General features: G+C 34.2%; 1 protein-coding gene across 3 annotated transcripts in view; it reads left to right on the forward strand.

Moving 5' to 3' along the window:
- Nucleotides 1-13922: 13922 nt before the first annotated feature.
- LOC131432919 (E3 SUMO-protein ligase PIAS2) overlaps nt 13923-23805 on the forward strand; it is a 60402-nt gene continuing 50519 nt past the window's right edge. For all 3 annotated transcript variants that reach the window (XR_009229993.1, XM_058599513.1, XM_058599514.1), the window contains exon 1: nt 13923-14273. Coding sequence is in view for 2 of the 3 variants with exons in the window: in XM_058599513.1 (XP_058455496.1) it covers nt 14232-14273 (42 nt within the window). In the remaining variant the exon portion in view is untranslated. The remainder of the gene's footprint in view (nt 14274-23805) is intronic.

Raw genomic sequence — 23805 nt, forward strand, 5'->3', positions numbered from 1 at the left:
TTTGAGTACTAGTTACTCATTTTCAAATGATACATGGAAACGTCAAAAATTGAGTAGTTATCATCAATGATATTGAGTAACTCCTACTCTAAATTTGAGTTTAACGCAAGAACTCGTTTTTTTGTTACTATTCGCAAGATCAGTCTAAAAGTTGTAATAACTATTTGTAGCAACAGGTTGTATTTTTTGTTAATGAAATCGTGTTTTTCGAGGGTGAGTCCGACGCACGATGTAAAATACCTGGTGATCACGTTTTTCTATGTGTTAGTGCGGTTGTCATTTTATTTTGGAATAACAGAGAGACGTGAAGAAGAAAAACGTAAACAAATGACGTTTCGGGAGTTGCTTTTATGAAAATATTTAGAGTTGATTCTGTTTGCGAAAATATTGACAGTGAAATGCGGTGTTTTGTTCCGGGATGTTTCAATTTTTAATGCTCGTGTAAGGGCCGCTAATCGTTTTCATCACCTGCATTTGAAATGCCACCCACAGCATAACCACTCCATTATCCATAATAACTGTAATAGATACCACAGTGCGATCCGCCAAATCCTTCCTCCAACGAAATGAACAGAATCGGATGTGTGTAAAATTTTCTATATTTCGACGTTACCTTGCAAGTCCTTGAAGAAAAAATTTTCCAGATTTTCAATAAGTGCCAAAGATTCGCAAGGCTGCGCGACAACTGGAGTAACTTAGAAGTGAAATCCCGATCTGAACTGGTCGTTTGTTTATGTTTACATGCTTGAATCCCGGCGCGCCATACTTAATTTCGTGAGAAAATTACCAACACAACCAAAACTATCTTACCACGCCACCAGTGTATTTTACGTCGTGAGTCCGACGACACGACCAGGCACTTCGTTTGCTATCTACGTATCTATCAAAAATATTTGAATGACAACAAGAATGATAATGTCGTTTCGGGATTTTGGTTTTTTCCTTAACGTGCAGAACCGCGATTTTGCATTTCATTCTTCTCTCTTCCTTTTGGCACAGACCGAGTCGATCCATACAGCTGCATTTCATTCTAATAATCAAAATACCCTGTCAAGACGTTCCCACTGATTGTCTCGTCTTCTACTGGCGTTTAAAAAGAGTTTCAGGCCCTAATAACCGTTCTCACTTCCACTTTCACTTCACACTTATATCACTTCACTTGATTTTCCCTGTTACTGAACTGTTACGCACACTGAAGTAGTCACTGTAGTGAAAAAAATCATTTTTCCAAATAAATTATGTGATGTTCGTAATAACCACAAGCTCATAAAAGTAATTACTTTTTCCTCCGAAGCGACTTTCGTGATAAATACACATTCACTTCACTTGATTTTCACCGTGAAGTGATACCTATAATTAGAGTGCCTATAACCAGAGTGACGACGTCTCATCCGTAATGTTGGCAACAATTCAAAACATTCCATTAGCTTTACATTCAATTGACAGGTCGTTTGCTCGTTTGGAACTGGGAGCTGTCATTCCAAACGAACAGCTGTCGCCACTCTGATTATAGTCACTCTACCTTTAATTAGGGTTTTCACCGTGTAGTGATACTGGTAATAAGGGCCTCATTATATGAATTCGATATAAGGGAAGAATTAAAAAGGGACACTCCGTTTCCGCATTTTACCGTAGGCCACTCGACCTACGGTTGAGTAGTTACGTACATATATCATTAAATGCAATTCATATCAGCGAAGCGCAGATCACAGTTGATTGAAATTGTAATCGCAGCATATTTCACCGGTAACTAAACATTTATTTTGTGTAGGACTTTTATATAATTGAAATATTGGTAAAAAAGTCATATAAAATTTGTGAATGCTGATTAGTACATTTGAAAGTATATAAATAATTGCAATCACGATCGAAATGATTCTTACAAGTAGCAACATCATCAAAATTGCAGCATAACACCAACATTCGCGGTCATACTGTTCATCTGAGTACTACAATGCAATTGGTTGAAGATCATTCTGGTCTCACGGTGAGATTTTCTTCACCCTCTGAGCATCGCGCCGTAGATAAACGCGAAAGGGTTAGTTTCGGGTCTTTACGCACTTTGAAAAGAGGCTACAAGAATACATATTATTAGTGAACAGAATATATAAATAAATACAAAATTAGCAAGCCATAAACACTCTCAATTCCGATTTAGATCCGCAGTCGACGATGAGAACTTCTGAGATGCTCTAGATTGGTCATATGCAATAATGAAACCGAGAACGATTACCTTGAAAAGATAAACAATGGTAACTAGGGTTACTGTAACTGTTATTTTGAAAACAACAATTTCTCTGACCACGTTCCCAATTTTAAACATTTTTCATTAGATATCATTTTGACATTACCAGTTACTGAGGGGTAGCTCGATTTGCGATACAGTTTTAAAAGCGAGTGGCAGGTCGTGTCGTCGGTGAGTCGCTCAACACAAACGGTGTTGTGTCTGCAAAAACCGGAATGATAAACTCCGTGTTGTGCTTTAGAATGAATCCGAATATGCTCAAATGTCATTTATGAGGAATAAGTGTATGATTGGTGCCTGAGCATAACTGACATGTATGTTAATTTGCGATTAACACACTACTCCAAGCAACCACCACTTGATATAGGATTGAGTTCAATTACTTAATATTTTAATACAATACACTCAGAAAAGGAGAATTTTTTTTGCAAATTTGGTATATGTGAAATAAAATTTCACTCAAAATTTGAGTGATAGTTACTCTATTTTTGGTACATGTACAAATAAAGTATTACTCAGTAAATGAGTAGATTTTACCCAAATATCGTTTCCAGTGGAAGAACTCAAATTTGAGTAACTTCGGAGTTACTCTAAATTAGAGTTGTTCCACTTTTTCTGTAGATGAGTGAGATCTTACTCATTTTTGAGTAACTATTTTTAAGCGTGTATAGAAGTGTGATCATTACACTCAAAATAATAATCATATTTCGGGAACGGGTATAGCGTGATGGGATAGTCGATGCCTTTCACGCAGCCCGCCTGGGTTCGATTCCCAACCCCGCACATAGGGTCAGAAAGATTTTCTGGTCCGAAGAGGTGAATGACCTAAGATGTGAAAGCCTCTATAATTGAAACATAAAAAAAAAATAATCATATTATAGTTACGTGAAAAGTTATGTGAATATTTTCCACCCTACTTTTCACGTAGGTTTTAATGGACTGGCATTTAAAAGCTGTTTAATGCATAATCCAGTAAAAGTTACGTGTTTCATAGGTAAAATGTAATGTACTGTTCATATCACATTTATCTATCAGTTCATACCAAATATAGATACCAGAAAATCACTATTTTATATATTGGTTGAAGTCAAAAGGGAGATTCCAGATTTTAGTATAAATCTATGAAATGAAAAATGTCATGAAATATAAAATATTTATTTCAGAAAATTGTCATATAATTCCAATGGCTTAAAAAGCAACTAATAACGTCGTGGTATTTCAAATCGACAAGCTTCCAGAAATCGTTAAAGTTGTCACTGCCATCCAACCGAAGCCGAAGTCGAGATCCAAGAACTCCCACAACACTACCGATGCAGGTTGAAGTCGCATTACATGGTTCCAGTGTCTCTAGCTTCATACCGACGGCCTGTTTGAAGCATTCGGCAGGAGCGGGTAAACTTCCGGACTCACGCAGGCACTCGGTCCAGTTGAACACATGGAAACTTTCATACTTGAATGGTCCGGTCGATGGAGTAAAAAATTGTAATTGAATAACTTTTCTCGCAAATATTTACACTACTTACACTTCGAGGGCCGCTGCTCGCCATTTTCAAAATCGAGTTTTTCACACTGGAAATTCACGTAGATTGTTTGACGTTTGGTCAATTCACGTAAACTTTATGTGATGACTCTATTCATTTCAGGGGATGTTCGTATAACATTCATTTTCGTCACGTAAAATATTCAATTTGACATTTGAAACCATTCTACGTGATTTTTCAAGTGAATCGAACGTGAATTTTTATTTGAGTGTACGACAGGTACACCCTTACCAGCAGCGATGCCAACCCTACGGATTTACCCGTAGATCTACGGATTTCTGTTTGTTCTACGGATCTACGAATAGACCACTCAAAATCTACGGATTTAACATAATTTCTTCAAAAAATTATTGACTATTCATTTTTTATTATTTCCCTAGATAACAAAGAAAAATAATTAAATAATGTCACATTGTTGTTAGCGATGTTTTTTTCCTCATGTCTTATTATCAAACGATCTATCTATGAAAACTATATATATATAAGCAACGAAACTTTAATGATAAAAAGTGGAGTAGTTCAATTATCTAAAATTAGTCTAAGTTTGCCTTTATTTATCAATATGTGTCGCTAGTGCAGAAGTAAAATGGATTACCGAGGAAAATTAGCCTTATTTTTACTTATTTCGGAACATTCGAAAAAAAAACATTCCCAGAAAACCATTTCGTACCTATATCGCAAGCTATAATCGCATTATGCGTTCTGTTATATGTTATATTAAAATCGCAGAGCATATTGCAAATATGGCCTATGCGTGCAAAAGTGGAGGCGATATACATGCAATTTCGAAAACTCAAAAGCTAGATGCGATGTAGTAAAGCATTCAATGTGATTCAGTTTATCAGCTTCAGTGATTTACTTTTGTAATGTATGCGATCGCAAGTATATTTTTTTGAGAGTTTATTCAAGTGTCTATGCAATTCTAACCATACATCCTACTAATAAGCAAAAAATAACAACGAGCTTTTACGAATCGAGGCTCGAACCTGAAACTTGTGGATCGTTTACCGAGATTTTCTACTCTCATCCATACCATAGCTGTTGATAAGCCCGATTTCAGACAAATTCATTCTTCTTTTATCTTACAGATGATTGAGTCACATCGCATATCTAAGCATAACTAAAATCTTACAGTGCAAAATAACTCATTAATAACTCATTTTATGATGTAAACTATCATTCACATTCACACATATGTGTTCACAGTATATCGTAGAAGATAAGGTTTATAGAATTTCTTATTGTGAGGAAGTTCGTATTGTTTCACAAACAAGTCTGTTGTTTACATAAATATTCCATGACACTGATAATTTTCAATTATCCTAACCATTTTTCAAACAAGTGTTCTTGAATTTTCAGTAAAACACTCCGTATTAGAATGCGACCAAATATTTTTATATTCAGCCAGTAAAGTCAGAATTGTGAGCCAATCGCATTGGATGCTAGGAATTATTATCTTGTGCGAGGGGTTTTACGCACAATGCGATATAATTCAGACAAATTTTAAATAATTAAAAGTAATGCGAGTTCAATTCTGTATACGGCAAGGTCGTTCAAACAATTATGCGATTGTGTGCTCATCGTCGCAATAAGCTTGTGCGATAGCATCATATGGGGAAAATATGAACTTCAGTTATATCAGGGGTTCTCAAACTATTTTAGGTCATGGACCCCTTTACTAAAATAAACTTAGGCCTCAGTCCCCCATCAACAAATTCCTTTAAAAATTCAATCGTTTGCTTTTTTATAATGATGTAAAATAGTTACCAATTTCAGCGGATGGTAAAATAAACACCACTTTTTTAGCGTAAATATTTCAAATAACAACTTATATCAAACGATAGAGGGTCGATTTCTAGACCTCGTCGACCCCCATAGTCAGTTTTCGTTTACGTCGACCCCCGCAAAAAGGATATCGACCCCAAGGGGTCTATATCGACCACTTTGGGAACCCCTGAGTTATATGATTATGCGATGGTGATTATGAACAGCGTTTTAAACGATCTAATTCATGCTATCTTATGCGATTTGTGGTTCTCTGGGTTGTAAACATTCTGCAGCGTTATGCATTTGTAACATATCAACCAATAGCCAGCTATCTTATATTAAATAAAAGTGATGAACTGATACAAACTAACTTGAAATAGTTATAAGATCATGTACAAAATGAATGTATTTTACTTAATGCAATTTATAACAACAAATCGCTTGATAAAAACAGTGTTTAGATTAACTAATGAATACTAAAATATTAATATGATATTCGAAATGTATTTGGTTTAAAGTACTATGTATTGTGGATGCCACGACAAGGAAAAACTTATGTATATTGCCTATAAAATAAACGTATTTATGGAAAAAAAAGCAGCACTGCGGGGTCCTACTTGCTCATTTCTTCCCGAGAAGGCATTATATCACTGCACATTTACAACTTTAGTTTAACATCGTTAATGAAGGAGCACCTTAATTCAACACACTTTAAGCACAGACTAACAGACATGACAGTATGAGTAAATTCTTATAAAAATAATTTTTCGTGATGCACTAGTTCCACCTATATTGTGCTGCGCGAACTATTTACTATCTGTACACCCCTTGTGTTATGTACAAGTTTTTTTACTAGTTGGTTTCCCCTCGTTTGTCAACACCGATCAGCTGCTTGCAGGGATACCTGATTTCATCAAAATATTTGGAAATGAATCGTCACAATAAATTATTGGATTACTTACGTTGATAATATATTTAACTTTTTCGCGATGTTGGAAGGTAACCATTTGTTTGATTCAACGTTTTTCATCTAGACTATTTTTGATTGTGTTGGTAGTTTTCACCCGAAATTAAGTGGCGGCAGACCAGAAGCAAGTAAATATTGTAACAAAACGTGTTCGATTTTGTATTGCGTTTAAGGATGAGAAGTAGCACAATTATGTATATAGTTTTAACAATATGTATTAAATCTGTATCCTGCATGAAATTCGAATGGACGTATACAAATCAATACATTACAGATAATTCTGTATGAATGGCAACTCTGTTGGTAAATGAAAAAAATAAACACAGTCTAGATGACAGACAGGATGTTTTTGATAGGGTAACGTTGCCATCATGACCAGAGATGCCATATATTTTCATAGAAAATCTGTATTGCTTTGTATAAAAAATCTGTATTAATCTGTATTCACTAATAAAATGAAATTCTTACAACAAAATGATGCTATATTCCAATAGATTGTGGTTGTAGGATGGTAGATTCAATCAGTCATTGCATTCCTCACAAGAATATACAGCAACGAAATTTCATAGTTTTTTTATCCACAACAATTGAATTGTAATTCCATATATTTATCTAGTTTGAAATTGTAGACGTCATAATTTGACATGGATTTTCAATGCCAAATGTGCAACGTCAAGTCGGGTCATACTACTCGCAATTTGACAGTAAAATTTGATGATGCTATTAATTCCTTGAATATCAGCTCAAATTGGTTTCAAACTATAATATGAATGGATTTCACAACAAATTTTCATATTAATTTGTGATTTGTCCGTTGATTGATGGACTTTTATCTTGTCACTGGAATAAAATACTAAAAGATAGCTCAGACAGAAAAGGTTTTTTTTCTTTCTTAGTTTTTGTGAGATCTGTATAAATCTGTATTAAATTAAGGAAATCTGTATAAAATCTGTACTCTGTATTAAATCTGTATGAGCATGTAAAAATCTGTATAATACAGATAAATCTGTATAAATGGCATCTCTGATCATGACACATGTGAGTACTGTCCCAAATAAAGGAATATTCGAAATGACCGTTAAAGTGATTGAAGAATCTAATTTGAGTGCCCTGTTTGTTAGTCTGTACTTTAAGGGAGCGTGAATTGAATTTGCATTCAAAATAAAATGAAGCATTATCTTAAAACAGCTTTCTGTCATGTTATACATTGGCATTTAGTGCTATATTTTATTGCAATCAAAAATTATCGATAACAGTGCATAGAAATCGAATTGATACATTAAATGAATGCAGTAGGGTTGAAAAGAGTAGAAAAAATCTTGAATTTAAAGCTAGTCTAAATTTAACTTTGGGGACGGGTATAGTGTGATGGCTAAGTCGATGCCTTTCACGCAGCCCGCCTGGGTTCGATTCCCAACCCCCGCACATAGGGTCAGAAAGTTTTTCTGGCCCGAAGAGGCGAATGACCTTAAGGTTAAAACCTCTATAATCGAAACAAAAAAAATTTAATTTTGTTCGCAAATTTAATAGTTGTATACAGAATTATAATGGATTACCGACATTCACTTACATAACGTAGATAGCAAATTATGTACAGATTTATTTACAGAGAAGAGTATATAGGCTACCGGACTACAATTGCATATTACTGCCATCCAAGGATCAACTCTAGAAAATGAGTTTATACTGTAAAAATGAACAAAGTTAAATGTTCGATCCCAAAAAAATACTTCACATGTGTAATGGATAGAAAAATATGTGCCGTGAATTATCGGTAATACACTTTTGCTATTCCAATGATGCAACAAATGAAATTATTGAAATTTGCACTGAATGGGACTGATCTGCGGGTACTCTGCATATGGGGCAGACATGAGTTGATATTTTTTTTCACATTTTACTGAACAAACCCTCAACTTTCATTGCAATTTCTGAGAGTATATTGAGGATAGATTTCATTCATCAAGCTAACTCAAAATTAGCGAAAATCGATATGGGACTGATATGCGAGTATGGGTAGTTAATTGGGTATCAAAATCATTGTTTGCAAAATGACTTGGTGGAATGCATATTACTGTTCTAGCTATGTCGTTATACTATTCAAGCCGTACCGTAAGCAGGAGCAAAAGTTCTGATTTCGTTTACTAGATGCAATATGTGCCATGTAATCAGTTAGATGAATGATATTGGTCATCGTGGGCGTGAGTTAAACAAATAAAATTACAAAAAATCAATGATACGATTCCGCTGTTGAAACAATGAGGACAAACAAAGAGATGTTCCTAGCATTTATCTTACAAATTATGTAGATAGGCGCACATAATAAATGGCAATTAAATGCCAATCGGTAGATGATGATTAGCGTAAATATTTGATTTTAAATTGCTTATTTTTGAGAAGTATTTTCAAATTGGTAAGATAAAGATCAAATTAAAATTATAGCGGAGTTTCCCCAAGCAATCAAAAGTTTCACAATATATGAAAATAATCACTTTTTTGTTGTTTCAAAGTAGACGAGGAGTTTCTGGCAACTTGAAGGTACAGAACAAGTTTTGAGCTATTTTTTTCAGCTGCACCGAGCTATAGTTCGTTCAGTTGTGTTTGGTTAATTTTGAACGGTGGATTATGACATGAAAACGGGTGGCTTAGGATACTATTCATTTACTTTGAAAGTAGCTTAAGACAAATCTTTCCCTCTTTCCGAACTTTGGGTTACTCGAACAAATACATATTAACTAAAAAAAAGGACGACAACTGGTATATTTATTTTACACATTCGCTTCCCCATAACAGGAGTATTGCACATTTTTCCTTCAATTTTGTATGATATTGATTATCAGATGTTAACTTATTCCCTAATTTTAGACGGAGTACTCAGCAAAACGATATGGTGACTCAACTAATGATATGACTATGATTATTTGACGGTTTCAGTGTTCATGTACAAGCTAAAGAACACTACATGGATAAAATTATCGTTTTAACTATTGAATGTAGAATTTATCGCTAAATTTTGGATTCAAAGATTGATCCTGCAATGCAATGCTATGAACATTCATCAAACATGATTATGTAGAATGATCAGATTAGCGAAGGAGCATTTTTTGGACAAACAATCTCAAAAAAATCCTTCCGATAATCTCCAAGGATTTGCCATTAAATTTTAATCAACTCAGGACCACTCTTATTCTAATATGTCGCCACCATTTGTTGGAAAGAGATCTGCTATATATGTTTAATGCATTCGAAGATGACAATTTGAATTCGTTGTAGACCAAGTAGTCAGCCACATAATTAGGTTTTTTACCGTCACTGCTAACCTCAATCGGATGAACACTTTTTGACAGTCCAGCAGTACTGTTTGTAAACAGAAATTTCTTTTGTTTGTTTATTGACAAATTGGATCAGACCATTTACGGTCCGTATCGCCTAAATAAAGTTTTAAAACATTTGTTCACGATTGAATACGGTTCGTTTTTGATATTTATTAAATAAAAGTGACTAGTTGCAAAGTGTAAAGATGATTGTTTTAGATGTGCTCTTCGATTTTTGTTTAAGCTTGTTTGTCAACAGTACCGCTGAACTGTCAAGGATGAATACTTGTTCATTTGTGTCGTCACGATAAAAAACCTAATGGAGAGAAACGCCAACGACACTATAGACGTTTGACCACTCTGCCGTCCGAAAATATAAATTACAGAAAATAATTTTAGGCGAGACGAAGTTCGACGGGTCAGCTAGTTTGAAATAAATCTGCTGTTTATTAGATGGAATTCTAGTATATTATCAAATGATATCAATATGATTTGATTTGAATCAAATTTGACCTACATACTTAATTTCCTTCACCGAACTCAGCAATATTTTTACTGACTTGTACTCAGCTGAACGTACCGCAATCAGTTCAGTAATTTATTTATTGACGAACGTTCCGTAAAACTGAAAATTTTCACTATACTGATCAGTTTAATTGTGATGAGGATTCGGTAATTTTATGCAGGAAGAAAACCGAACGTATCCTCAAAAACAACCGATTAGTTCAGTTATTCTTACAAATATTAATCAATATTAAATATTTACTTTAATGTTTGAAATTTCGGAAAACACACACGAAAACATTTGAATTTCAAATGCATTTTGTTATATATATATATATATATATATATATATATATATATATATATATATATATATATATATATATATATATATATATATATATATATATATATATATATATATATATATATATATATATATATATATATATGTGTGTGTGTGTGTGTGTGTGTGTGTATGTTATGTTATGTTTCGATGTAAGTAAAAGACAAATTTCCTCGGTAATCAATTTTACTTTTATACTACCGACATATATTGGTAAATAAAGGTAAACTTAGACTAGCACATTGACATTATTTTAATGCAGCTATTCAATTTCCTTCACTGTTAATATTAAAGTTTTGTTGCTTCAAAATATAGCATTGAATGACGATATATAGCATTCCCCAGTTGTAGTAAGAGTTCCGATTCCAAACAGTTTTTCTGCAGGGTGGCTTTTACAGACACTTCAAGCACAGACTAACAGACATGACAGTATGAGTAAATTCTTATAAAAAATAATTTTTCGTGATGCACTAGCTCCACCTATATTGTACTGCGCGAACTATTTACTATCTGTACACCCCTTGTGTTATGTAAAAGTTTTTTTACTAGTTGGTTTCCCCTCGTTTGTCAACACCGATCAGCTGCTTGCAGGGATGCCTGATTTCATCAAAATATTTGAAAATGAATCGTCACAATAAATTATTGGATTACGTTGATAATATATTTAACTTTTTCGCGATGTTGGAAGGTAACCATTTATTTGACTCAACGTTGTTCATCTAGACTATTTTTTATTGTGTCGGTAGTTTTCACCAAAAATTAAGTGGCGGCAGACCAGAAGCAAGTAAATATTGTAACAAAACGGGTTCGATTTTGTCTTGCGTTGGAGGATGAGAAATAGGCACAATTATGTATATAGTTTTGGCCATATGTATTAAATCTGTATCCTGCATGAAATTCGCATGGACGTATACAAATCAATACATTACAGGTAATTCTGTATGAATGGCAACTCTGTTGGTAAATGAAAAAAAAATAAACACAGTCTAGATGACAGACAGGATGTTTTTGATAGGGTAACGTGGCGCCATCATGATACATGTGAGTACTGTCCCAAATAAAGGAATATTCGAAATGACCGTTAAAATGATTGAAGAATCTAATTTGAGTTTCCTGTCTGTTAGTCTGTGCTTCAAGTTCATAAAACAAGTGATTGCATGTTACTTACATTTTACTTACTTATATTATTTACTGGTAGAGTGCCTATAACCAGAGTGACGACTTCTCATCCGTAATGTTGGCAACAATTCAAAACATTCCATTAGCTATAAATTGAATTGACAGGTCGTTTGCTCGTTTGGAACTGGTAGCTGTCATTCCAAACGAACAGCTGTCGTCACTCTGATTATAGTCACTCTACTTACTGGATAGTTCGAATAAAGAAGCATCCAAACATTGAACTTTGTTCTAAATTGACTCCAATTTATTCACTTTGATCAAATTCAACTAAAATGCAATATTTCGGGCTAGGTGTTTGCGTTCGGCAAGTTTAACCGAACGATTCGTTAAAAGTTGGTAAACTGCTCGTTAAATCGTTCCGTACTATTTCTTTCAAATTTACCGTATTATTTCAAAGTGCAAACTGTTCGGTACAAAATTACAAAGTTTTCGGTACACGTATTTTACACCGAATTTCGGTAAATTTTTATAAGAATAGCAGACAATCCGGTTATTTGGACTAAAGTGATGGTTTTTTCCGCTAAAACATAACCGAACTGAAAATCCGAAAATAAGCCTACATTATCAGATCCGAATGGATTCCGAATCAATTCCGAATCGGCGAGAAATTTTCATTCGGAATTTCATGTGGAAATCATAATGAATTCCGAATCAATTCCAACTCCAGTGCAACAACCGATTCCGAATGAATTTCGCCTACAACCGGTTGATTCGAAAAACAGTCGGAATTGAGTAAGAAGATGCGGACTGAATTGTCAATTTGTCTTCTTCTTCTTCTTTCCCGATTTTGCACGTTTTCGTGCTGACTTTCAGTTTATTTTCAAATGAAAACATTACATAACTGATTATACACATTGAAATCTTCATGTTTTTCGGATATACAGAACTAGTAAATAACCAGTTCTTAGAATTCCAACATAAACTGTTGAAATTCGCTGGAAATTAACAAAACAGTCTACCTTAGTCAGCATCATCCATTCCTCTAGCTGGAGTGTAATGAAATGGCTTAAGTCGTCTAAATTTTACACTAACACATTCATAAAATGAGCGAATATTCAATGACATTTATAATGTCACTGTCAATCAGGTTGATCGAGCAGCCAACTCAGGCGAAAATTCTAGCACTGAACCGATCGAGCACTGAAAAATCATGCAGTCGAGTAAGAATTCATTACGCATTTCGTCATTTCGGTAATGTGGGAAGTGTGTACACTTATAATAAAGTACTATTCAGACTGTCCATCACCTTCCGTCACCGTCACCGTCAAAATAAATCAAAACCGTGACGGAACTTCTCAACGGACGGAACATGTGAAGGCTCCGGTAAAGAAAGTATGAAAATAATTTTGACGGTGACGAAAGGAGACGAATCGTCTGAATCGTACATAAAACTGCCGAATCAAATGCGGGGATATTAAGTGTAATAGTATGTTCACATTAGCGCTGATATCAAGTGATATACCGATATACTTGATATCCGATGATATCATGTGCGATATCATTTGATATCGCATACAATTTGATGTCAATGCGTATCATCATTTTGGCATGATATCCGGGATATCATGTACGATATCATATCGAGTTGTCAAAATCCGCCACTAGCAACACGGATAATGGCATTGAACGCACTCATTTATGAACGTCACCTTCAGAGTGACAATAAACACTCATTTTAATTTCGAATTTTTCAACAAATACTTGCTTTCGGAGACCATTAAATGCAAGACTTCAATTATTGATTTAATTTTAATAGCGAAAGGTAATATTATTGACCTTTTATATAATGAGTGCATTCAAGATGACAACTTGATTGTCAAACGATATCATCTAGTTCATATGTGAACACTTCGACGTGATATGCATATCATCTCTGTATATCAAGTAATATGAGCGCTAATGTGAACATGATATAAAACACATCAGTCAAACGTGTCGATTTTTATCAGTGTAGCATCCTTACTGCAACCTCCGTTACACTGGTGTAGAGTAATGGTAAAAACGAAAACGCCATTACATTTCTCAATAAATTTTCTGGCATCAACCATCGTCGGAAGAAATGCAAATGCCACACTTTTCATTCCGACAAGGCGGACGCCTGTGTTTTTTCAGTAATAGGAAGTTTGTTGGTAATCTTTAAATGTTCAAGATGCTAATGCAGTTATAAAATAAACGTTAAAAGTAGTTTTACATTTTGTGAATGTCAAGAAATAAGCATTATAAAAAGCTGTATCGTTTTTATTACAATTATTTCTTCGATGCCCGGGTGGCGAAGCTTTGAGAAAAGTGATAAAACAAAGACAGTGGCTGTTTGGTGATTGTCACTCGAAGAAGTGAGATCGTTCGGAATATCTATTGATTTTAGAAGATGAGAAAAACGCGGCAAGCCGCAGAATTTTCAGAACTCAAGGTATTTTATCTCTTAATTTTAATGAACATTCATCTGAGCTAAAAAAAATTGAGATATTGTAATGATACAGTTTAGGACGTTTTATTTGAGTCGAAAATCAATTGTGTTGATTAAATCTGTTTTCAGTTCGAATCGGAACCAAGAATCATTCCGATCCTGAACTGCCGAGCGTATATGTTAATATGAAAATGATTACATTTGTGCTACTGTTTCATCAGGGGCAGACATAGCGTGATGTGTGAATCGATCGTTTTTCGCGCAGAAAACCTTCCCCCTTACAGCCCTCAAAATGTGTGCTCCACCCAGAGATGCCATTTATACAGATTTATCTGTATTATACAGATTTTTACATACGCATACAGATTTAATACAGAGTACAGATTTTCCAAATTTTATACAGATACATACAGATGTCACAAAAAGTAAGAAAGAAAAAGTTATACTATTTTGCCAGAGCTATCTATTAGTTTCTATTTCTTCGCGTTTCGTCTTCGGCTTATCAGTGCTTAAAGCAGATCTTTCATGCAGATGATGAAAACTAAAATACATTAATAATTTGGAACCAATTTGAACTGATATTCAAGTCATGGCATCATGAAACTTTGTCAGCCTGAGAGTTGTATGACTTGACTTGACGTTGAATATTGGGCGTTGAGTTCCAAGTCAACTTATGAAGTCAACATTTTCAAACTATTTAATTTCGTCGATGAATTCTGAGCGCGGCAATGACTTACGAAAATGTGAAGAATGAATGCTCATTAAATCTGTTGTTTTAGCATTATTTTATTGTAGAAATTTCATTTTATTAGTGAATACAGATTTTTTATGCAAAGCTATACAGATTTTCTATGAAAATATCTGGCATCTCTGGCTCCACCGAATAATGTACGTTTCAGACGGTCCGCCTTCTTCCGTCATTGTCACCGGAACGTCAGCTTCCGTCAAAATCAGCTTCATAATTTCTTTACCGGAACGTTCACACGCTTCGTCCGTCCGTTCCGTGACGGTGACGTTACGTGCGAATGGCTCCATAAGAATGCATGTAATTAATGTTGACGGTGACGGAAGGAACCGGATTGTCTGAATCGTACATAAATCGAATGTCTTATGCAGCTACACCCTCATTGAACATAGCACAAAATTGAGTGAAACACCACTCAAATTCATAAAAAGTGCACGTACTCTAAACTTGAGTTACCACCTATCTAATCATTTTTGAGTTAAGAGACGAAGCTGTCAAACTTTTAGTATTTTATACACAAAATAATTTTTTTTTCCAAATTTGAATGAGTCAATCAAAATTTTATTGACTTGTACTCAAAATAATGAAATGCTCTGTTAATGTTTTTATACATACCATGTGATTATTTTTTTTCTAAGCGCAAAAAAGTTTTTTTTAAGTAGTCAGTGACAGTAGTCCCTTGCTTCAGTTCTACACTGGACCCTTGATAAGGTTTGCTTCTATGAGTTTCTATTTTAAATCAACACACACGTTCCTAGGCTATGGTGCCCACTTGGTGACTGTTTTATTTGTGCTGATTCAAATAGAATATATAAAATTGCCCTTATAATGTGTGGTTGTGTTTTATAGTTTAGTTGTTGTTTTTGTGATTACAATGGTCTTTTTGTGTAGTGTTTGTGTAAATTATGTGCTCGTGTGTCTCAGCAGTTTTTGAATGGTCTGTATGGAATGCAATGGTAGTTATTTTAATAGTAATGTAACAATTTTATAATCGTAATAATAATAACAATAATAATAATCTTTCAAATCGATTTACCGGTAGGGTACTTGAGACGCATAGATTCTCAACTGGGCTTTTTCTGATTTCGGGATGTATATATATATATATATATATATATATATATATATATATATATATATATATATATATATATATATATATATATATATATATATATATATATATATATATATATATATATATATATATATATATATATATATATATATATATATATATATATTTTTTTTTTTTTTTTTTCTCACCTTTTTTGTATTTTTCCTTTCACATTCATTCTTCTTCAATCCTTCTGGCATTCTTCATCATTCTTCTTTTCCAAGTTTAAGATCTTCTCTTCATTCGATTTACCAGTTTTCTCAGGTTGTACGACAATCTCTCGAAAACCATTTCCCAGAAAAGAAAGCAACGAAGTATTTTCCCCAGATCGTACCATTCTCCAGAAAACCATAGTCACGAAGGTATCAATTAGTACAAAGACATACAACAGAATGTACCATTCCCCAGAATACCATCTCCCAGAAGAAGCAAATACCTAGAAACTGTTTCCCCATAATGGAAAATAATACAGAAACAACATAGGAACAGATCTTTTGCCAGAAAAGCATCTACTAAAATCAGGCGCGTATACATGGGGGGAGAGATTAAACCCCCCTCCGAAACTTAAGAAATTATTAGGGGATACAGGAGTTAGACCGGACACGTTGTTAAACTGGACAGCTTAAATATCTTATCAACCTGCTAATATTTTAATTCATAGATTGACTTTGTAAACGCGCTTGAAGATGACGCGGTAGAAATGATTTCGATCAAAACCCAGTTTTAATGAATGTTTTAACAATTTCTAAAAATTGTCCGATTTAGCCCCGGTCTCCCCAATATTATGAAAACACACCCCGAATTTTTTTCTGGGTACGCGCCTGACTAGAATGAACCTGTCCAACGAAAATAATTTTCGCGAAAATTTCGTGAATACTCATTAACTGTAATTTCCAAGGCAACTATACTTATTTCAAGCTTTGTTAGTCTGAAAAAGAGGGTTCTGAAAATAACGAGTTTGATAAAAAAATAATCAAATTATACAACGGGTATGAAATCATTTAGCTATATTTATTTAAATTCAAACATAGCTTCTTTAAATTGGATATTTGTTTCTGCATATAGTTTATAGTAGCAAGCTAACCTTTCGTCGTTAATTCGGTCTAGTGATAAAGGGTAGTAAATAGCACACTACCATTTTATATAATTATTTTATTCAATGCTTACACAATATTCTGTTCGTCATAGATGATTCAGGTCGAGACGGCCGAAGGCCGCGAGTGCGCCGGCGACCCGCCGTCGGAAGCGCCGGCCACTGCGGGGGGGCAGCGCCCCCGCAGAAATCACCTCTGTCTAGTTGCGTGCGTTTGCCCGGATTACCCAAAGCTAGGAGCTATCCCTCAGTTAAGTCCGAACGAGCGGCAGCGAGGTCGGACAGCAGGTTATTAAAAACGATGAGGCGTAGCCGCATTAGACCTTTCAAAATCGCAGTAAATTAGAACAAATTCTATTAAGCAGCATGTTTATCTGTTATGCCAAATAACTATTATACCAAATAACCATCATGCCAAACGATATTATACCAATAATACTGTTTTAGCGACTAATGCCTTCGAGTGTATGGTTTTCTGGACTTTGGTACATTCTGGGAAAGTTTTTCTGAATTTTATTACTTTCTAGAGTTTGTATTTCTGGAGATTAGTACTTTCTGGGTAATAAATTTCTGGGGAAAAAGCTTCGGTTTTTTATATTCTGGAGAATGGTTTTCGGGGAAATGTTATAGAACCGTTTTCTCAGTGTGCATTAATTTCATATGGAAAAGAAATATTGAGTGTTTTTATACATGCAGTTTACACATACATATTCATATGCACGCAAACATGCTATATGTATGCTGTACATACAAGAAACGGATCTTTAGACAAGGTAAACGAGATTGAAATATGGGTATGAAATTCTCTGCCGGTAACGTTTGTTGCATTGTTGCCAGACTTTTGCCGGAATTCTGGCTGAATTTGTGTATTTCTTGTTCGAGGAAGAAAGATTTTTCGCGTCCTAGAGTGAATCAATGTTGCCATGCCGCGAAACTATCACCAGAAGTCTCTGTAAAAGCAATTACACTTGAAAACAAGAATATAATCGAAAATAATAATACAATAAAAAAATAACCTAACAATAATCAGGAGAGATAGGCCACTCTTGTCCTTAGCCTGTCACGTTAGTGAAACAGCAAATAAAAAACGTGATTATTCCACCTAGCAGTGAGATGATACCTTTTTTTATCAATCCGCATGTGTTTTTTTTTTTGCATGGATATTCTTAGGTGTTTTAGTTCTCATGACATTACTTTAATTATCGTCGTTTGAAACGGCAAATTGAGATTTTTATCACTCATTACCCTGTAATTTCGAAACTGCAAATTGTATCGAATTTCAATCTTAACGTGTGACAATCGATTGAACATTCCAGAGCCGGTATTCAAAAACTAGCATAACCCAAAATGATTTGAATGGTCATAAATTAATACGTCAAACAATTTACATCTTCTATATCGGTATGAATTTTAAAAACTCATCATCTGTAATTCTAGAATCGGATAAAATTCACCCATTTTGTATGGGACCTTAAGTCCTTTAATTTGAATTTTTGTTTTTGAAGTTCGATTTGGCCTTTTTGAGAAAATGATTGAGCTTTGAGAAACGATTCGATACTGGAACCGAAGTTCTAAAATCGCTGTAGCCGAAATCAATTAAATTCACCTGAGGAGTGTGTAGACATCTTTAAAAAATTGTAGTGCAAATTAAAATTGAATTGCATTATTTTAATTTCGTTTCATATATCATTCTGTGGTTCTGCAATCAGAAGTCGGTTCAAAACGTAATTCAGGAACCTTGTTTGGAAGTATACTACTTTTCATATGAATCTGAGTTTGTAGAAAACGGTTTAGCCATCTCCGAGAAAATTGAGTGAAATTATTTGTCACACACGCATTTGCTGATCTCGACGAACTGAGTCGTATGGTATATGGAAGTTATGTTCTTCCAGCTTTTATTGCTGTGAGTAGTTTAAATCAATATAATTATGTAATTACTTTCAACTCGAAAATGCTGATATCATCTGGTTTACATATGCCATATTCGAACGATTATGTTGCCAAAAACGAACCATGCTAAAATCGGTCCAAGGCAAATTGTCATGAAAAAGGATGCTGTACGCAGTCTTTTTGGTACTTAGAAACAATTGTATGTAACAGTATAAAATCGTGTTTTCCGTTGCTCCCAAGCATTTCTTTGTCATACAGCGCTCAAAACTTCTACTGCTTGAATAGGGTGAAAAGCCGTTTACACAAAAATTGCGATATCTCCGTTAAAAATGGACGAATTTTAACAATCTATGGCTTGTTGGATAGCTATTACCGTGCGGAATCTAAGTCTGAAAACATATTCTGTTTTTAAGGTCAATTGTGACAGATACTGTCAAAAAACTGAAAATTTTGACGTAAAACTTCGTATAACTCAAAAAGTAAACATTCGATCTCAAAACCATTCAATAGCGTTTTGGGTGACTGGGAGACCTTTCATTTGCGACTAGTTTGATCAAAATCGGTCCAGCCATCTCTGAGATCTCGACCTCTTAGTTGACAACACACATACACACACACACACACACACACACACACACACACACACACACACGGACATTTGCTCAGTTCGTCGAGCTGAATCGATTGGTATATGGCATTCGGCCCTCCGGGCCTCGGAAAATTTTTCTAAAGTTTGAGCGAATTCCATAGCTATTTATATATAAAAAACGTGTTCAATCCACCTAGCAGTGAGATGATACCTTTTTTTATCAATCCGCATGTGTTTTTTGTATGAATATTCTTCGGTGTTTAAGTTTTCATAACATTATTTTAATGACCGTCGTTTTAAGCGACAATTTGAGATCACTCATTACTCTGTAATGTCGAAACTGCAAATGGGATCGAATTTAAATCTAGAAGTGTGATAATCGATTAAAGATGCCATGATATGTAAGTTCCACTTTAGAGTTTACGGTAATTTAAGGTACTTCCAGAGCCAATATTCAGGAACCAGCATAACCCAAACCGATTCGTATGGCCATATGACGAATAAATAACAACAGTTTTGAGTCCAACTTTGAAGCTTTTCGGGATTGTCATCTTCTATATCGGTTTGAATTTGAAAAGTTCATCATCATGTAATTGGAGAACCGGAAGTCATAATTGGATAAAATTAATAATTTTTGTGTGTATGTATAAAATTAATTAATTTTGTATATAAGTTTATTTTAATTTGAATTTTTGTTTCTGAAATTTGATCACGCTTTTTTTGAGAAAACGATTGAGCTTTGAGAAACGATTTTATTCTGGAACCGGAATTTTAAAATCGGTATGGCCGAAGTCAGATAAATTTACCTGAGTAGCTGTATAGTTTACATTTGTTTCAAAATATTTGAAAATCAGTGAAGACATCTTTGAGAAATCATAGCACGAATTAAATTTGTAGGTTCCTTCTGAATCGACAACTGAATACCACTAAAACTGAAAAAAGTTAATTTTTTTTATCGACTATCCAAATCTGCTAACCCGATAAACCAGATTAATATATGTGGAATAGACATTTTTATACCAATCACCCTGTATCTCCGAAACCGGAAGTTGGATCTGACTGAAGAGCAAGATATTTTATAGAATCTTGAAACTTTTCATTTGAATCTTAGATGATTCTTAGATTTCATTTGAATCTTAGATCGGTTCAGACATCTACGAGAAGAATGAGTTACACAATTTTGATTTCGTTTCACATATCATCCTGTAGTTCCGGAACCAGAGGTCAGAACCAAACATAATTCAGGAACTTTGTTTGGGAACATACGAATTTTCATATGAATCTGAATTTGTAGAATAGAAATTTTCCGAGAAAATTGAGTGGAATTATTTGGGCACACGCATTTGCTGGTCTCGACGAACTGATGCGAATGGTATATGGATGTTATGTTCTTCCATAAGTAAGTAGTTTAAATCAATATAATTATGGAATTACTTTCAACTCGAAAATGCTGATATCATCTGGTTTACATATGTCATATTCGAACGATTATGTTGCCAAAAACGAGCCGTGCTAAAATCGGTCCGAAGCTAAATGTCATGGAAAAGGATGCTGTACACAGTCTTTTTGGTACTTAGATACAATTGAATGTAACAGAATAAAAAATCGCGTTTTCCGTTGCTCCCAAGCATTTCTTTGTCATGCAGTGCTCAAATTTTCTACTGCTGGAATAGGGGTAAAAGTCGCTTACACTAAAATTTCGATATCTCCGTTAAAAATGGACGGATTTTAACAATCTATGGCTTGTTGGATAGTTATTACCGTGCGGAATCTAAGTCTGAAAATTTATTCTGTTTTCAAGGTCAATTGTGACAGATACTGCCAAAAAACTGAAAATTTTGACATAAAACTTTGTATAACTCAAAAAGTAAACATCCGTTTTAAAAACCATTCAATAGCGTTTTGGGTGACGGGGAGACCTTTCATTTGCGACTAGTTTGATCAAAATCGGTCCAGCCATCTCTGAGATCTCGCCCTTTTAGTTGACAACACACATACAGACACACACACACACACACATACACACACACAGACATTTGCTCAGTTCGTCGAGCTGAATCGATTGGTATATGTCATTCGGCCCTCCGGGCCTCGGAAAATTTTTCGAAAGTTTGAGCGAATTTTATACCTATTTTTTATATATATAAAAAAAGGTAAAAAGGTAAAAAAAGATCTAGTTTTTTTTATTCAATAATATAATATAATTTATGCTAGCCAATTTCATATTTATTTTATTCCATACAATTTGTACAATTCGTGTTAAATTTGAAGAACTCTAACATTTAAATGTGTAAGTTTAAAGGTTATCAATCGGGTCGGAGAAAATCACTAATTGCTGCTTCAAAAATTTAAGTCGAAAATGTTGAATTTCACCAAAACCAAACTTGCCCAAAAGTGAGTAAAAATTAAAAAAATAATATTTGAATTACTTTTTTATCACTCCTATAAGAAGTTAGCAGAATATACCCACTATCTACTTAAAATGCAAAGATTTTACTTTTCCATGATTCCACGTACAAGTAATTGAAAATCAAATTGGCGTTTGTGTATTGTAAAACTAAAGTAATGTCAGAGACATAACAGGATGAGTGAATAAGAGTAAAACGGATATGCATACTTCACAATATCGATAATCGTACATACTAGTTGAGTGATTGTGTGAATTTTGCAAACTCTCAATGTTTAATTTGCAGAGTTGGAACGGTGTGTATTCGTATTTATATTTTACTGAGTTCGTCAACTTATACATTTGTTGTGTATTATGAAAAGCCCAATTTTTACTATCCGAATCTTCTATGGGAACTACCATGTATCTGAGTGTAAGTTTTAAAAGAATTACATAGATGTATAGGTGACCAGTTGACTTAGAATATCATCGATTTTATATACAGATATGATATGCACATCACAAATTTAATATTTTTGGCGAATATTATACAAAGTGGTTCGTCCGGACGCAATGTTTTTAGGGGACCGGCAAACAATCCTTAGGAACTTTTTTATTGTTGCTCATACAAGCGGACCTCTGCCATTTTTGCTCACTAAACCAACGATGGGAACAGCCAATCTTATTTTGCCAGGGCTCCAATTTTTCTCGGTACGCCACTGGAAGCAATCAAACTCAAAATTCTGTATGTTGCTATTTTTGTAATCGTTAGGACCGGCCATTTGGAGAAATGTGAAAAGGAAAAAATCCTTTTACAAAAATTGCTTCAGCATTGAATCAATCCGCACTGTGAGCAGTTCGACGTAAGGGTCTAAAAGTAATTGACAGATTCTCTTTGTTTACTTTGTATTTGGCACTGTTAGAAAAATGGTTTCGTCACTAATACATATAACTTCTAACTACAGTATGGGTGACATCTTAGCGCTGTAAGGAAGGGTTATCAATACATAACAAGTTTCCTTCAAGTGACTTGGGCTGGCTATCCACAATCCCTCGTCCAGTCATCAATCCGTCCGATGCCCTGGTGCTCCCTCCCTTTTACGCCCTCGTGCAAAATGTTTTATATCGATAAATACAATGAAACATAGTACAATGAAATTATTATAACATAACATGATATAAAAGATTACAAAATAATATAATATAACATAATATAATATATTTTAATTTAATATAATACAATGTCATACAATATAAAAAACAATATATAAAATAACAGTTAATGTAGAGTGTCAGTTATGCTCTTCTATCTTCGCAATACTGCAGGAAGTAGAATACTTCTCTTCTAATAACAATAATAATATCCACATCTATAAAAATAATATATGTTATTATTATTGATGACAAATTAATAATAATAACAATAAATATAATAATGAAAATAATAATAAAAAACGGTTGTACGACAATCTCTCGAAAACCATTTCCCAGAAAAGAAAGCAACGAAGTATTTTCCCCATAATGTACCATTCTCCAGAAAACCATAGTCACGAAGGTATCAATTAGTAGAAAGACATACAACAGAATGTACCATTCCCCAGAATACCATCTCCCAGAAGAAGCAAATACCTAGAAACTGTTTCCCCATAATGGAAAATAATACAGAAACAACATAGGAACAGATCTTTTACCAAAAAAGCATCTACTAAAATCAG

The sequence above is a fragment of the Malaya genurostris genome, chromosome 2 (assembly GCF_030247185.1).
Source record: "Malaya genurostris strain Urasoe2022 chromosome 2, Malgen_1.1, whole genome shotgun sequence".
Classification (NCBI taxonomy): Eukaryota; Metazoa; Arthropoda; class Insecta; order Diptera; family Culicidae; genus Malaya; species Malaya genurostris.